We start from the raw sequence: 18,254 nt of genomic DNA, 5'->3' as shown, positions 1-18,254 counted from the left end.
ATAAAATATTCAAAGGGCAATTCAGACCTATTTTGAATATTTCCCATCCAATCGCCTGAATAAATTCGACGTTAAGGGGTGGACTGCCATTATCTGAAATTTAAACCTCGCCTAAAAGAATTTCGGACCGCTTTAAACCCAACTTATTACCACCCCCGCAGAAACAATGTCGCATCGAATTTGCGCCCCCGCCATCTTCCTCCAACCTGAGAATTTTCGCGCCCCATTAGCGAGCACATAGTTAAACAAGTTAACGGTAGAGTGCGCTCTTCGGTAATAGTCAGATTTCGGCTTTAATTACCTTAATGGTCCCAGTCTTCTTCGTTATTTGACTTCTCCTTCCTGCCCGACACAATAACATCGGATATCTGGATGACGACAGTGGAGACGGGCCTTAATAGAAATGGAAAGTAGCTTTCGGGAACGTCGCGAAAGGATTCCAGCAATTAGGGAAAGGGAAATCGCGGAAATTTCTATTAAGTAGGATCGTTATGAGTTTGGGCATTCGATATTCGAGAGGTCGGTGATTTTTGGAAGGGTTCAAAGTCGGATTTTCGGCTAATTGGGAGAAAGTGCTTGGAAGTCTGGAGAAAGTCTTTCAGATGGGTGAAACGGACATGAGAAAGGCCTTTAGTCGAAGGAAAGCTGACATGCAGCATCTTATTGTGATTATTTTTCATTTACAGACTAAATTTCGATCTACTGTGATCTATTCTTGTGGAATAGTTGGGTATTTTTCTTCTTTTCCTTTCAGTGCCTCTTCTAGTGAACATTGGCCACAACCATGTCAATTTCGTCCCTCTTTTGGGTGGTGTGGCCCTACGTTTGGCCATTCATCTCAGCTTAGTCTGTTAACTTTTTCGTCCAGGAGTGATGTCACCTTCTTGGTCGTCGTTTTTTTTATTCTATTTTGTCCTTTATGATCAACTGGGGCAATTGAAACTGATCATCCTTCAATATGTGTCTGAAGTAGGCAGTTTTCCGCCTTTTAATGGATGTTATTAGCTCTCTATCTGCACCCTCTCATTCGACACTTTATCTGTCCAAAGAATCTGCGAAAGTACCAAATTTCAAATCCTTGGATTCGCCTCAGTGTTCCCTACTTTCCTGTCAAACCTTTCATCCCATAAAAAAAAGCTCAATTGCTGATCCTACCATACTCGAATCACAATCTCATTTTGATGAATGGGTCTATACTGTCAGTTATCGAGCATTCCAAGTACGAGGCGTGTATTTATTTTTTTCACATTAAATAACATTTATTTACTAAGTTTTGTACATTGCTGTAAAGCTTGAAATCTAAGCTATTTTTCTACGTAAACGCCATTCACTTCGATGAGCTTCCTCCTCGAACCACGATCCCGCCGGAATGACCGCTTTATGAACTTCTTCATAGTTCGCAAATTTCCGGTGTGTAATAATGAGCCCATGTTTCATATCCTGTGACGATTGAATCAAGAAATGCTTCCCCTTCCTCTTCAAAAGTGGCGAGAAAGTCTTGGGCACATTGGACACGTTTGACTTTGTGCATTTTCGGGACCCACCTGGCTGACAATTTTCGGTATTGCAGGTTATTCACCAAAATTGAATGAATAGAGTCTCTACTGCACACATCTTGGAGTTTTTCGGCCAATTTAATGACTGAACGTTACTCGCACCTGGCGGGAGCGACAACTGGCACTTCCATTGCAAATGGCTGCTTCGTCAAGACTGAGCGTCCTAATGAGCTCCACCAGGTGTCGATTGGTGAAGGGGGACCTATCGTATACAACAGTGTTGCCGGATTTCATCTAGCACTACTTGCGGCGATACAATGGCTTTGGAGACCTTACTTTAAATACACGCCTCGTATCTGATTTTGTTCGAGAGGACACTGGTCCTCTAAAACCATGTTGGCTGTTATATTATTGGTCTTCGAAATTACCATGACCTTTCTTGGTGAGCAATTCAATTTTTGCTGAAACTTATTGGCAGTTTGTTATAGAGAAATCGCAGACCCCTGAGGAAAATGCTATGATAGTAGCCAAAGGCTTGGATTCATGGAATAAAAAGTGTTTCAAAGATCATGGGACCATGATTTTGTACCATGACCTTCGTCTTTTTTAATTCAATCAATAAGCATATGAAATTTCGAAATCCTAGTCGTATTTTACCCAATTTTATTCATTTTGGCATTCGAGAAAATCTATCAAAACAATTTCAAGTGTCTAGGTTTTCCCATTCGAGAAAATAAACAAATTCAGAGCAGTTTTTTGACCGACTACGCAGCTTCCTCTTCCTCTTCCTGCATCCCCCGACACAAAAACACCCTCAAGAACACACAAGAACTCGAAGGGGTCTCCCACATCACCTGGCCATCCGTAACCGCTTTCGGTCGTAAATCTAATCCCCTGCAAATATATAAATTACGAAATGACCATCGAACAAACAAACTTACGATTTAACACCCTCCCTGCCTCCTCACACCCCTCTTTCTCTCTCGACCGGGTACGTGAGGACCTGCCCTAAGGTCGAAGAAGGAGCTCTCTTAAAATTAATCTCTCGCCTGGAGGATTGGATTTTTATATTTCCAGTTTCTCTCTAGGTTCTCGTACGCGAGGTTTTAATGTAATTCCCTTATGACGTGGCTCCTCTATTTTTGTCAGTCGCGTATTACTAGATAAGACTGGAGGGTTTCACGATTAGGTTCGTTTTATTTCCGGTCTCCTATCTTAACTAGCTGTTTTTGGTGTTTTTTTTTGTCTTTTTGGGAGAGGTATCTTTTGGGTTTAACGGTTGGATGCTGGCTTCGGTTACAGTAGATATGAGCCGGCCGAGTTCAAAAAATCTATATCGTTCAGCTCAGTGATTAAGGAGAGCCATATTTCAAATGGCACTCTTGACTCTTGAGCCCAGGAAGAATGTTCGATCTATTCATATTTATCAAGAACATTTCTCGATGCTAACGATGTTCTTCAAGGCTCGGTGTGGGAACTTTTCTTCTTCGTCATGTAAAGAGTGTTTTTTTTGGAGCTATAAAACTTTAAATTGCCATAAAACCACAATGGATTATTCGATTGACCTGAATTTTACTTATCCGCAAGATAATCTTGTGGCATTAGATTTTAAATATGATTTCTGGCATATGATCGTCACGGCTGGCTCGGATGTAGTCCAATCTGGACGTCCAATTTTCGATGACTTTTTCCAACATTTGTGGCCGTATATCGGCAATAACTCGGCGAATGTTGTCTTCCAAATGGTCAAGGGTTTGTGTCTCATCCGCATAGACCAATGACTTTACATAGCCCCGTAGAAAGTAGTCTAGCGGTGTTAAATCACAAGATCTTGGAGGCCAATTCACAGGTCCAAAACGTGATATTAGGCGGTCACCAAACCTGTCTTTCAATAAATCGATTGTGGCACGAGCTGTGTGACATGTTGCGCCGTCTTGTTGGAACCACAGCTCCTGGTCATCATGGTTGTTCAACTCAGGAATGAAAAAGTTAGTAATCATGGCTCTATACCGATCACCATTGACTGTTAAATCGGTCGCCATCTTGAACAGTAATGCCAACTTAAAGTTATATACCTCGAAAAAACATCCTATATTTAAATGACCACTTTCCTAGTCTTTTATAAATGACTAACTGAAGGTGTCATAACTGACTAAAACTGACAGAAAAAGGGAACGAGAATGGAGTATCAGATTTTATATATCTCCTCCAATTTGAAAGTTGTAGTGCTAAAACATCGAAATTTGACCACCCTGTACTCAACATTCAATATCTCTATCCAAACTCAACTTTATATTCCAAAATGTTGACACGCATGTTTTGAAGCTTGACAATCCAAAAAAAAAAATGGTACGGCACTGTCGGTGCCACCTTTGCGCCAGGATTGTCACTTATTGAGTGACGTGGTATACTATTCGGTAAGAATCCATGGATCCATATGAAAAATCAGACTCGTGAAAAATCTATGAACCGCATTGATCTCTCCCTGTCCCTGCTCCATTGCCAATCTTGGAGCGCTCGATCCTCCTCCTTCCGCCAAACGGGAGTGCTTTCGGTCTTACGCCAAATCAAGCAGCGATTCCCAGCGATTCACGCCGAATGGCCCGGTCTGGCTTTCCACTCTGGAAATGAACTGGTGCGAATAAATTTGCATGATTTGCAACAGAGTGCTCACACAGTTGCGGCTGAAGCGCCATCATGTGTGCCGGAATGCATTAGGCGCTGCACTCCAGATTGAAATCGCAGCAAAGAGCAAATTAATGTTGAGAGTGCCGAGAAAATGCCGCAACGTACCGCTGAGCTCGTTTACGCTCGTTTCATGGAAAACTCCCCCCCAGTTCTGGTGCCTCCATTTTACGAGATTGTAACGATCTCTTTGAGGGTGAAAAAATATTAGTCTTCAGTGTTTCGTACGATATTTATTCTCTTTAAGCTTGTACTCAGCAGCAGATATTGGATATATTGCCTTGAGAGTTAAGAGGGAATACCACCACGAGGCTACTCAGTTCGAAACGAAATTTGAGATATTTCTTCTTACAAATCACCGATTCAATGAGGGTTTCACAAAATTTTCTTAATGTATGTACATACATTGTAGTATTTAAATATCGTTAATTTGCGAATAAAAAGAATTATAATTTTGGTAACTTTTCGTTTTTTGCAAAAGAATTGATGACATGGTATCTCTACAAAGCATTGAAGTATTTTAAAAATATTTATAAAAAAGATCGTACAAAAATTATTAGAAAAAAGTTCTTGTAAAGTACTTTATTTCGACGAAATTTGGAAGATTCTTGTAATATTTAAATCTTGCACTTTTTAGTGACCTCAAGTTGCAATTAATGTTCTCTCAGAATACGATTTTAGCATTGAAAAAACAATACGGGTTCAACCATAGAGCAACAAACATAGATAGAGTATACGCAATTTTCACATGTCCCCAACATGGTTAGATTACGTTGTCGGATTGTGATATATTTTCAAATCCACAATTTTACTTTATCGTTATGAATGTATATTATATTAAATGAAATATATTCATTTGAGTGATTCCCGATTAAATATGCAAATTTGAATATTTGGAATCCCATATTTTTCCTAATTGTCGAATTTATAATAAGCAGAATATTCATTATTTTCTGTAGCTATCTGCTGAAATTCAAGGTTTGGCAACTTTTGCTCTCCTAGTATGATCGGATGTTTCACGTCGTTTGGTGCGCTTGAAGTTTATTTTCTGATATATTTAGGTATTCATCTCAATATATTTTGAGTTGATATGAAACGTTGATTCACTATGGAACATAAGAAAAGCGTTCTTTGTGGAGAAACGTGCGAATTGAGTGAAATATCGTTTCACTGATATATCTTCATTTCCGCGCGCTTCATGTTAAATTTGAAAGTTTATGTTGGGGACAAAATTTGCCTACTGAAAATGACATATGCTCCCTCCATCTATGTTTATTACTCTGAGGGTTCAACATATTCCTCCAAATTGTCCATCGTCGTGCAAATAAACGTTTTCCAAAACCAAGACAACCTCTAGACGTTCCCGAGCTGGGTCGACAATCGAAATCAGAAATTCCTTTGGCTCTGTCGAGTATCAGGACCGCAGCAACAATTAGCGATCTTTGCAGCAAATCCAGAAATCCCTGAATAATTGAAACCAACCGTCGTAGATCAAAGATAGGACACACAATAATCGTTTAATCTATGGCAATTTGGAATTCCTACCGGGTGGAAGGAGGGGAGTTTGCGGTATGTTCGGATTGTAATCGGGATTTCTGGATGATTACGCGACCTAGCCAGATCAAGAGTGGCCTACGCGGACTTGCAGATTTAGCTCTGGGATATTGCGAGTCTTTCCGAGAGATTATTTTCCCGAGAACAGATATCCGATACTCGAACTGTTGTCGAAGCATTTTAGAGAAATTCAGAAAAAGCTTTGATGTGTATGAAGAAGTTAGAAGTTAATAAATGGTTGAAGAAAGAGTGTTTCAGCCTATCTTCATTACTGAGGTTAATGAATTCGATGACATCTTTCTCTGTATGAAAAACCAGTTGTAGATTTTGAGGGTCTAGACTGGCAAAAGTTCATTGCCCAGCAACAGACAAAAAAAGACATTTTTGTTTGAATTATTCCTTTCTATTTTCAAAACATTACACTTCTCCTCTGCATGAGGCAGTAATCGAGTCGCTGATCATTCTCTTACGCTATACATTGAAACCCATACAACAATCTGCAGAAAACGAGCCAGACTAAAGAATTTCGAAAAGGCTTATAACGGGTGTTTTTTTTCGAGGTATATAACTTTACGTTGGCATGTTGTTCAAGCATATATTATGAAAAACGTTGATTTCCTATATGCTTAAAAATAAAGCCGGAAGAATTGTGAATTCTGGTGAGTAAAGAAACATATACGATAATCGATAATACTCCTATAATCTCTATTCAATTTCGAATCCAACACCAAATCATATTGACCCGAAATGACCGGCGCCTCCACCATTTCGCAATTTCCAACTAAAACACGATAGCCCAAACCATCCGAATATTTAAACGGACGAATATGCGCCTCTCTTCTCTCCGCTCGGAAATTTATTCACTTTGATACACCTGAAATCGTGTTTCATGCCGACCCGTGATACAATATGCAACGGACACCCGTTGGCAATTAACCCAGAAAAAGGCCAGTAATGCGGCAGCGGGCCACTCGGAAAACGCGTAGCGCGATAACCGGATCGGCTTGTCACGTGATCATCGGACAATTAAAAGCCCATATTTCGAAACATGCCGTCGTAATCGGGAGTTGTTTTCAATTTCATCGCTGAATTAGGCCCCGAACACGCTTGTCCTATTCGGATATTGACCGTGGAGGCGACCTGTTCGTGTTATTTCACTGCAAGTGTCGGATCCGGCACGTATGCGGTACGGTTCCGTCAAATATTATTGAATGAATTTTTTCAAACTGGCAAATAGAGTTTTGGTTTGTTATGGGCTCTACTGTATTATGACTTGATGGAAGACTCTATCTCTATCTCCATCACTATCTCTGTCTCTATGTATGTCTCTATCTCTACATCTACATCTAGATCTACATCTATATCTATATCTACATCTATATCTACATCTATATCTATATCTACATCTATATCTACATCTATATCTACATCTATATCTACATCTACATCTATATCTATATCTACATCTATATCTACATCTATATCTACATCTATATCTACATCTATATCTATATCTACATCTATATCTACATCTATATCTACATCTATATCTACATCTATATCTACATCTATATCTACATCTATATCTACATCTATATCTACATCTATATTTACATCCACATCTACATCTATATCTACATCTACATCTATATCTATATCTACATCTATATCTACATCTATATCTACATCTATATCTATATCTACATCTATATCTACATCTATATCTACATCTATATCTACATCTATATCTACATCTACATCTACATCTATATCTACATCTATATCTACATCTATATCTACATCTATATTTACATCCACATCTAACGGGTGTTTTTTTTCGAGGTATATAACTTCAAGTTAGCATTACTGTTCAAGATGGCGACTGATTTAACAGCTGTCAAGTGATTTATTCTCAGTTTGGTTTGGCAATTCATCATGAATAGACTCACGCCTGAACAACGCTTGCAAATAGTGCAATTTTATCTCGAAAATAATGGTTCTGTGCAGAATACGTGTCGCGCACTACGTCCATTTCATTTTGTTTAGCGATGAAGTGCACTTCTGGTTGAATGGCTACGTCAACAAACAAAGCTTCCGCATTTGGAGTGAACCTAATCCTCAAGTGTATGTCGAAACACCGTTACATCCAGAAAAACTGACTGTTTGGTGCACTTTATTGGCTGGTGATGGTCAGAACCTTACAGTCAATGGTGATCGGCATAGAGCCATGATAACTAACTTTTTCATTCCTGAATTGAACAACCATGATGGCCAGGAGCTGTGGTTCCAACAAGACGGCGCAACATGTCACACAGCTCGTGCCACAATCGATTTATTGAAAGACACGTTTGGTGACCGCCTAATTTCACGTTTTGGACCTGTGAATTGGCCTCCAAGATCTTGTGATTTAACACCGCTAGACCACTTTCTGTGGGGCTATCTAAAGTCATTGATCTATGCGGATAAGCCACAAACCTTTGACCATTTGGAAGACAACCTTCGCCGTGTTATTGCCGATATACGGCCACAAATGTTGGGAAAAGTCTTCGAAAATTGGACGTCCAGATTGGACTACATCCGAGCCAGCTGTGGCGGTCATATGCCGGAAATCATATTAAAACTGTACTGCCACAAGATTATCTTGCGGATAAATAAAATTCATGTCAATCGAATAGTCCATCGTTGTTTTATTGCAATTTAAAGTTCTATAGCTCTAAAAAAAACACCCTTTACATCTAATTCTACATCTACAACTAATTCTACATCTACAACTAATTTTACATCTACAACTAATTCTACATCTACAACTAATTCTACATCTAGATCTACGTCTACATAATACATGAAAAAACATGTGCATCGCGAAGGCTACCCGGCGCCTTCGCCATTTAGTCTCAAGAAAGTCTTACTTCATTCGGTTCATTCGCCATGTTGCAACCATTACAATTCCCAAATATATGGAATCAGGTTGGAATATTGTAATGGAAACTACATTTCCTAATCTTCTGATTTTTAACATAATTTTCTCCCCCTGAAAGAGAAAATATCTCAAAGTAACATAAGGTTCCATTCGAAATGGCATTTCTGAGGGAATAAAACAAATTGGTCGGATTGCTTTACCGCTCCCAAAATCCCTAAAGCCGTGAAAACAGTTTAGTTTGTCCCGTCTCAACTTCCGGTCTTAACTCCAATCGAATTAAGGCACGTCTGAACAAATGAAGAAGTTCCAGTCAACACGGACTTTCAGACGATTTTCCAATTCCAACTATGGCTAGAGTTTACACTGGCCAGACCCTTTCGCATCGACCGACAAAACAGCGCACTGGGCAGAAATTTATTCTGCTAACGTTTGATCGTCGGGTTCGGTTAAAACAAGCCGAACTGCACTTCCTGCCTCTTACTTGGCGAAATTAACCTCCGGTATGGTTTGGTTTTCATCCGGACGTCGGGAAAACTGGGTTTTTCTCCGGCGGAACGATCGCAGAAGGCCTGGAGACTGGTGGCGGCGTGATGGAAGAAAAATATTTGGTTTAGGATAGGTCATAACTGTGTTACATCCGGGGATTCATCGAGAAGTCGATTTAAGGTTATTTAATAGATCGAGATTGCTGTTTTTCTTTCAATCTCTGACAAAAAGTCGGAAACGGGAAATTCAGCCTTAATTTTCCATTTATTGAAGACTAGTGCCAGATGTTATTCCTCTGGAAATTAGGACTTGGAATCTTCACCAATTTAATTCCAATTCGCATTCTTGAACAAAGGATAACTCAATCTTTATTGGCTGAATTTTTGATATATAGTCCAAGTTATTCCAAACAAGGAGTTCAATACGCACAATTTTTTCTTCAGGCTAGTTTTAACGCAAGAAGCCCCTGAAAACTCTCATTTGTTCTCCATTGTTGAACAATACAAAACTTTATCCTGGATAATCTTTACTATTCTGAGCAATCAAGATGTGAACAGTCATTAATATAAGTTACTATTGAAAGCATTGTTCTTTGGTGTTGTTACATTTGTCAATTATACAGTGTGTTCTACGTTCTATTTTTTCAATATTTCGACAGCTATTTTGCTTTTTGATATTGAGACAAATCCATCGATCAAAGACCATGAAAATCTTATATCTGATTTTCGAAGATTTATTGATTATCTGCTGTAATTTTTTTAAGTTTATCATGCTTGTTTTCCTCTAAATCCGAATGAAATGAAAACATAAAGTTCAACTTCAACCTTTTCTCATTTCAAAGATGGATCTGCTCCATTTTCTGAGAAAGATGTTGCAGAATTCACATTGGAGCAATTCTAGAGAATATTCTGAATTATTATTTCTCTTTCCACTTGACGTAGCGAAATCAAAGAACCTCTAATGAATTATCTCTTTGCGTGATGATGAAGAGGATTCCACGAAGTTTCGGAATTTCTTTTTTCAGCTGAAACAAGAAAAACCGCCCGCAAAAACTCATTTCAATTCAAATAATACAATTTCCCACGGAAAATTTCGAGGAAAATCGATCATTCCTCCGCCGGACACCGGAGATTTATTTTTCGAAATGATAAAACCGAAAATGAAGCAATTTGTTCAACGGGAACTTATCTGGTCGAACTATACGAGTACAGCGGCGTACGTGAGCCCCTATCCGCCAAATAAAAATGATTTCCAACATCAATAAACGTCCAAGCTGGAAGAAAAAGCGCGACAGATAAGCCAATTATCAGCCGGTACGTCCTGTTCCATAATTTCGGGAGCGGGAGAGCTCTGGAACCGGGAATCACGTCGCAGTTAATTAAAAGATGGAAATGGAGAAATAACCGAGAGCTATCAATTTCACAGGGCAAGAGATTCACTCCCACATCTTCTGTTAGTCTTGAAATCGGCGACAATTGAACGTCTGCTCCAGCATCCAGCTCCGTATTGAAATGGAAAAGTGGCAATGTACCATCGCTGAGTATCGCTTCATTACGATTTTCACTGTCGTTAGTACAATCTGGTTGAAGGCGCCAATGTGCAACCGTTCTCCTCCATCAGATTTGAAATCTGGGTCGTTGATTCACATTTTGATTTCGTTCATTCGAATTTTGATGTCGTTCATTCCAATTTGGTTGTCGTTGATTCAAATATTGATTTCGTTAATTCAACCTTTGCAGTCATTGATTGGAGTTTTGTTGTTAATACGAATTATGTTGTCGTTCATTTGAAAACTTGCTGTCGTTAATAGGAGTTTTGTTGTCGTTCATTCGAATTTTGTTGTCGTTTACTCAGAGTTTGATTTCGTTCATTCCAACTTAGAAGTCGTTAATTGGAGTTTTGTTGTCGTTGATTCTATTTATGTTGTCGTTCATTCTAAAACCGTTTATTCGGATTATGTTGTCGTTGATTCGAATTATGTTGTCGTTCATTCGAATTTTGTTGTCGTTTACTCAGAGTTTGATTTATGATAGTACATTCCAACTTTGGAGTCGTTAATTGGAGTTTTGTTGTCGTTAATTCTAATTATGTTGTCGTTAATTCGAAAACTTGCAGTCATTAATAGGAGTATTTTTGTCGTTTATTCGGATTATGTTGTCGTTGATTCGGATTATGTTGTCGTTGATTCGAATTATGTTGTCGTTCATTCGAATTTTGTTGTCGTTTACTCAGAGTTTGATTTCGTTTATTCCAACTTTGAAGTCGTTAATTGGAGTTTTTTGATTATTAATTGGAACTTTTCTCGTTTATTTGAGTTTTGATTTCGTTGATTAGAATTTGGTAGGCGTTAATTCGAATATTGTTGTTTTTAATTCGAATTCTGATGTCGTTATCATTTTGTCTGGAGGGAGCACCAATTTTCTTACGATCGTCGACAGAAAAACGACGTTGAACGTCGGGCAATCCATCATCGTTGGGGTGCGTGATTCGGCCTATGTTTCTGCAACCGCCAATTACGTCATGTCTCAACTTTTCGAGACATAATACCCGACGGGTCGTCAGGAAATACGTATCGAAGGAATCGGCCGAAAACGACCGGGTTTTAATTCGATTCCGGTTGTCACGTGATCCTGATGGATGCGATTTCGAATCGGGGAGAGAGGGGGTTTGATTTTTAAGCCGTAATTATCGACTCGCATGACTCGGTAGTCGACCGACCGACGTTCCAAGAATGGAAAGATCGCCTGTCCACGATGATTAGTCGGGTAATTAATTGTGGCTGAGGACTTTGGCATATCTGGGTCGCCAGTCGAGGATTTAGGATGACTGGCCTCAGCTGCACACCATTTGTCATATTGCTTCGAGCGTTATTTGGGATTAGGAGGCGCATAAACGCTGTCAATGGGGTTAAATACTGCACCGGATGTGAAATATATTTTTTTAAATATGCTCTTCGTAAATATTGTTGTGTTTTGTCGTTTGGCATATTGGTAGGTTGATGATGAACGTAAATTTCAATGCACATGCCTTTGAAGTTCATAAACTGCAGTCGACAGTTACATCATTCATAAATCATAATAGGCTGGACTGATTTATATGATCTTTGATTTGGTGGATTTATTACCGTCTCCAATAGCGGAAAAACTCCCTAAATATATGAAAAATTCCTGAAAAAATTGAAAATTTAAAAAAAGAAGAAAGAAAAGAAAAGAAAGAGAAAATACGGCATTTTCCAGAAATTTTTACAAATCCAGAAACCAGAGAATTTTTCATCAACATAGCTGATCCGAAGGCTGTATTATTATCTGATGTTGAACCAAAGAGTATTAAACATAAATAAAGGGAGTCTATACCAACATTAGGTTCACAGCGGTTTCTGAAGCATCGAATAAAACAACAAAGTATTTGACTCGATCTTCTTCAAATGAATTAATCATCAACGATTTCTTTGAATTCAGGAGATAAAAACATAATAAACAATTTCCAGTGATTTGTGATAATTAAATGAAAGATTGAATATTTCCAGAAATAACAGACAATTCCGTTTCAACTCCTTGTTATTATTATCGCATTTGTAGGATCGAGGTGAAAGTGGAAGAAAAACTCCAGAATCTTCCAGAGTTCCTCTCGTGGGGTTCATCATCCAACAAATCGACCGATAATGTAGCCACATGATGACAAGCCGTAAAACTCCGGATCTCGTTCCCCGGAGTATCAGCTTCTCATCCAACTTTCTCAACAGTCAATCGTCCGGGATACCTCCAATCCCTATGAAATCACGATCCCTAGGGATCGACCGGACGCGATTCAACGATCGGACTTTTTGTGCCTGCGGGACACGCAACTTTTTCCGGTATTTTCCGGGCAAGAAGCCTACCGCGACCCGCGGGAATCGGAAACCGGTATCTAGATGCTTGTAACGTTCCCCATTTGTCCAGAATCGGAAAAACTGGCCGTTTTCGTTCCGGTTTTTCCGGGAGATAATCGACGGAGTTCAGGATGTCGAAGGAACAAGTGAGGAATTTGGTAGGTCGTGAAGTTCGATTTATAATAAGGAAAAAGGAGTACGAACAATAACACAATTGATTATTTAGGAAAATTCCTTATTAAAATTTTAATCATCATCCCAAACCATTTTTTGAACGATAGCAATATGATGCACGTCATTTTCAGTAAGCAAATTTTGTCGCCAACATGAACTATCAAATTTGACATGAAGCGCGCGGAAATAAAAACATATCAGTGATACGAAATTTCACTCAATTCGCGAGTTTCTCCACAAAGAAAGCACTTTTTATGTCCCATAGTGTGTCAACTCATATTAACTCGAAATATATTGATTTAAATATCCAAATATATCAGAAATTCAGAAAACAAACTTCAAGCGCGCTAAACGACGTGAAACAACCGATGATACTAGGAGAGCAAAAGTTGTCAATCCTAACATATGCTCCCTCTATCTATATTTATTACTCTGAGTTCTGAACGCACACCTCAATTATTGACAAAATTAGAATGATATATTCTCGCACGATTTTGTTCTACAAGATGTGGAAGAATGAACGGAATAACCACAGACTTAGAGAAACTCATTTTTATTGATTATCCACTAGTTTTCTCGGCATATGATCTTCAATATTTATGTATTACTGAATGTACTAATTATTTATATTTCTTTACAGCATTTTGACTGTCGAAACCACATCAGGGTCATTCAATCGATGGGAGATGGAAAGAGGCTGTATATTTGTGGAACCAATGCTCACAATCCCAAAGACTGGGTAGTAAATGTAAGTAAATTTCCCTTAATATTATCTCCCTTCAAACAACAACATTTGTAATGCCTCAATTCCTGAAGTTCATCTGTCTCCAATGACAAGTGACAGCAGCGAATCAAACATCACTCCGAAATTAATTGAATATCTAACCAGCATTCAACTGTCAAACCCAGCCTCTCTGCTCAGGTGCACCAACACAATCGTACCGATCCCCAATCAGGGCAGAGAGAGAGACTTCAAGATCAGCTGCTAATCGTGATTAATTAATCCTACCTGGTAACAACCTGTACATTAATTACGCGTGGCGTCATCGAATTATCATTACGGCAAGGGTCGAGACGCACATTGCCGTAAATCAATGGGGGCCAAATGCGCGCGAAAACAATGGAGGACGAAGTAATAATGTCAAGTTATGACATTGTCGTATAGTTCGAAGGGACCTGCATTACCGGCATTGGGACGCGGAGCGCGGGTCTATTGAAGGGAATTAGATTCGATTGTGGACGGTAACAATAACAGGAATGTTTGTTTTGGGACGGTACTACGAGATATGGGGCCCAATATAACATTGTGGAGGGCCGGGTTTCTGTGAATTATCACCTTGTTGGGAATTTATAGGTACTTGACCTCTAAACATTAGCCTCGATGGTTTACAAGGCGCTGCAGCGACGACGGGCAGTGTTCGAACCACTGAAAATGGGTAATTTCTCCCATTTATTGGCTAAATCTCATTCGTAGTATTTGAGATGATGAAGTATGCAAAATGACGTCTTTATGTTGATCTTCTTCCTTTTACTTTTGGTCTTAGCCTGTCACCGTCTTACGATGTTGCGTACTCCATGTTCCTCACGTATTTTCGAGTAACGTTACGATCTTTCAATGGGCATCCTAATATTCTGCTAAACATTGTGATTTCGGCAGTTCTTATCAATTGTTTTCTATCTTTCTGAGTCATATGGCTTCTACACTGCGCAAAAAAATTAACGCACATTCTGAAAATCTCAAGTTTAATGAAAGTTAACTCTACATTGACTTTATAACTTATTTTTCATGTTCTCTCGGGAAGGTTTTGAACGAAACAAGACACATTAAATGGAAGAAAAATTCAGGATTTCACCGAATCTTATGTGAAAAAAGAGAAAAAAACAATTTTCAAAATACTGGAATGCTGATAAGTGATTTAATACTTGGTATTTCCACTCCTTGCGTTAATTACAGCTCGGCAACGACGGTTCATACTCAAAATGAATGATCTTAAAATGTTCTGATCTAATCCTTCCCAGATTCTCTGAGTTGGATTCCTAAGTCATTAAGAGTAGCTGGATGATTTTCTGAACTTCTCAGCCTTCTATTGAGGTTGTCCCAAACCTGCTCAATCGGATTGAGATCTGGACTTCTTGCTGGCCATTCCATTCGAGAGACTTCAACCTCTTCAAGGTACTCCTGAACGATGCGCGCACGATGGGGTCTGGCATTATCGTCCATAAAAATGAAATTTTCACCAATGTATGGGGCAAATGGCACTACATGCTCTTAAAAGAATGTTCCTTATATACCTTTCAGCATTCATAGCTTCATTATCAACGACCACTAGGTCTGTGCGAGCAGTCAAAGATATTCCACCCCATACCATAATCGATCCTCTCCCGAAACCAGTAGTATTCAGGAAAATGCACTGAGCATATCTTTCATGTGGATGTCTGTATACAAGGGAACGTCGATCACGTTGGTAGAGCTAGACTCATCTGTGAAGAGAATTCTTCCCAATCAACCTCTTCCCAATGGATATGCTCTCTCGCAGAATACAAACGCGCCCTTCGATGGGCTGGGATAAGAGCTGAGCCTCTTGCCGCAACACGAGGCCTTAAATCATATTTTCTGAGGCGATTTCTTATTGTCTGAGTGCTAATTTGCACCCCATGAGTTTGCTCAAGCTGATTCTGAAGGAGGCGAGCGGTTGCAAACCGTTGTCTCAACGAAGAAGAAACTCTCAAGTAACGTTCTTGAATGGCAGTTGTTACCCGTGGTGTATCCTGTCCTGGTCTTCGGACATTCATACCTGTCTCCTTCTCCTCTTTCTTCTTGTGCTGTAAGTTTCAGTGTGAATTTGTTGGTTGAAACAATTATATTCACTTTTATAAGTCTAAATAGTATTGTAATTCTATCTCGTTATCTTTTTATTCCCTTGGTTGTTGACAATTCCCTGTTATCGAGCTTTGTCCCATACTCTGTCATCTGTTAGACCCTCCGGCTCGTATATTTCAAAGGGAAACTCATCGAATCCATCAAATCGATAATGCAGACCTAGAACTATACCGTTCATCTGCACGTGCCCAAGGATCTGTGCACGTATCATGCTGACTCCATGTCTGAATCAGAACACATACACATACACAAATTAACGCATTCAATTGTGAGAGATAGTTATCTCGCTTGCTGGGGCTAGCTGTTTGCCTAATCAACGGAGTCTGACGAAATTTATGGCCAGCCGAAGGGATTGCATCTCCGGAAGTAACTTTCCCAGGGTGCATCCGACCGGAAGTTCTTGGCTGTGCCAGTCTTAATACCGAATATCTGTAGGATGCCAGGTCGCCCGAGTATGTAATAGTTCTTTGGAGTTCTGGGAAGTGTCCAAGACGTAAAACGTATCCTGGCAGAAGGGAATTCGTTACTCTGACCGAGTTATTCTTGATTAATTTTCTTGCGAAATGATTGCGATGCTGCCGACTGCAAATATAATCATAAAAGTGTGCGATTCATTTGTCAGTAACAAATAGATCCTTATTATGTAAAGGGTGTTTTTTTAGAGCTATAGAACTTCAAATTGCAATGAAACAACGATGAATTATTCGATTGACATGAATTTTATTCATTCGCAAGATAATCTTGCGGCATTACATTTTAAATATGATTTCTGGCATATAAATGCCACGGCTGGCTCGGATGTAGTCCAATCTGGACGTCCAATTTTCGATTACTTACTCCAACATTTGTGGCCGTATATCCGCAATAACACGGCGAATGTTGTCTTCCAAATGGTCAAGGGTTTGTGGCTTATCCGTATAGACCAATGACTTCACATAGCCCCACATAAAATAGTCTAGCGGTGTTAAATCACAAGATCTTGGAGGCCAATTCACAGGTCCAAAACGTGAAATTAGGCGGTCACCAAACGTGTCTTTCAATAAATCGATTGTGGCATGAGCTGTGTGACATCTTGCGCCGTCTTGTTGGAACCACAGCTCTTGGACATCATGGTTGTTCAATTCGGGAATGAAAAAGTTAGTAATCATGGCTCTATACCGATCATCATCGACTGTAACGTTCTGGCCATCATCGTTTTTGAAGAAGTACGGATCAATGATTCCACCAGCCCATAAAGCGCACCAAACAGTCAGTTTTTCTGGATATAACGGTGTTTCGACATACACTTGAGGATAAGCTTCACTCCAAATGCGGCAGAAGTGCGCTTTATCGCTAATGGACGTAGTGCGCGATAAGTATTCCGCGCAGAACCATTATTTTCGAAATAAAATTGCACTATTTGCAAGCGTTGTTCAGGCGTGAGTCTATTCATGATGAATTGCCAAACCAAACTGGGAATAAAACACTTGACAGCTGTTAAATCGGTCGCCATCTTGAACAGTAATGCCAACTTAAAGTTATATACCTCGAAAAAAACACCCGTTACATTTTGAAACAATGAATAGTGGTCATTCATAATTATCCATGTATTCAACCATAGTTAGGATAATATTGAATTTCACAGAATAACATGAACAACTTGCCAGCTTCAGCACTAATCTGTATGTCACTTGACAAAAACTAATGACATTTCAAAGGGAAAAAATGATTTGCAATCAAATCAATGTCTTACTAAGTATTATTCAAACGATTCATTTCACAAATCGGTGAAAACCATGGTCAGTCAAATTGAATATGTGGTATAGAAGCGGGACTTATAAAATGAAACGTTATATCTTTCCACCACTTCATTTCACCTCCCCATTCGAATATATTCTTGCTCGTCATAGGGGAAACCGCAACGTCTTCCTCCCCCCATATTCATGCATATTACAGTATGAGATTCGCAACGCAGCGATCGAGCAAGAAAAACAATTTTCCACCGTTGCTCGTAAACACCGGAGTCAGAATACACCCATCAGCATAAATGCGAAATCAATATCACCGTTTTCTTGGGCCCAGGCTCGGTAATGTGGGTATGAATCTTTAATCGCTTCCACGCAGAGCCTCCTTCGCGCTGTGCTGGGGTACGGGCTGCGTTCCAGGACCCGCAATACCCCTAGGATGGTCCTTATCTCGATACCGCGAACG

General features: G+C 39.5%; 1 protein-coding gene across 2 annotated transcripts in view; it reads left to right on the top strand.

Moving 5' to 3' along the window:
* LOC123676982 (semaphorin-2A) overlaps positions 1 to 18,254 on the top strand; it is a 605,612-nt gene that overhangs the window by 557,212 nt on the left and 30,146 nt on the right. For both annotated transcript variants that reach the window (XM_045613352.1, XM_045613351.1), the window contains one exon: positions 13,824 to 13,931. In XM_045613352.1, coding sequence (XP_045469308.1) covers positions 13,824 to 13,931 — 108 coding nt within the window. The remainder of the gene's footprint in view (positions 1 to 13,823; positions 13,932 to 18,254) is intronic.

The sequence above is a fragment of the Harmonia axyridis genome, chromosome 3 (genome assembly GCF_914767665.1).
Source record: "Harmonia axyridis chromosome 3, icHarAxyr1.1, whole genome shotgun sequence".
Lineage (NCBI taxonomy): Eukaryota > Metazoa > Arthropoda > Insecta > Coleoptera > Coccinellidae > Harmonia > Harmonia axyridis.
Note: the sequence above shows the minus strand (reverse complement) of the source record. Positions and strands in the feature narration are given on the sequence as shown.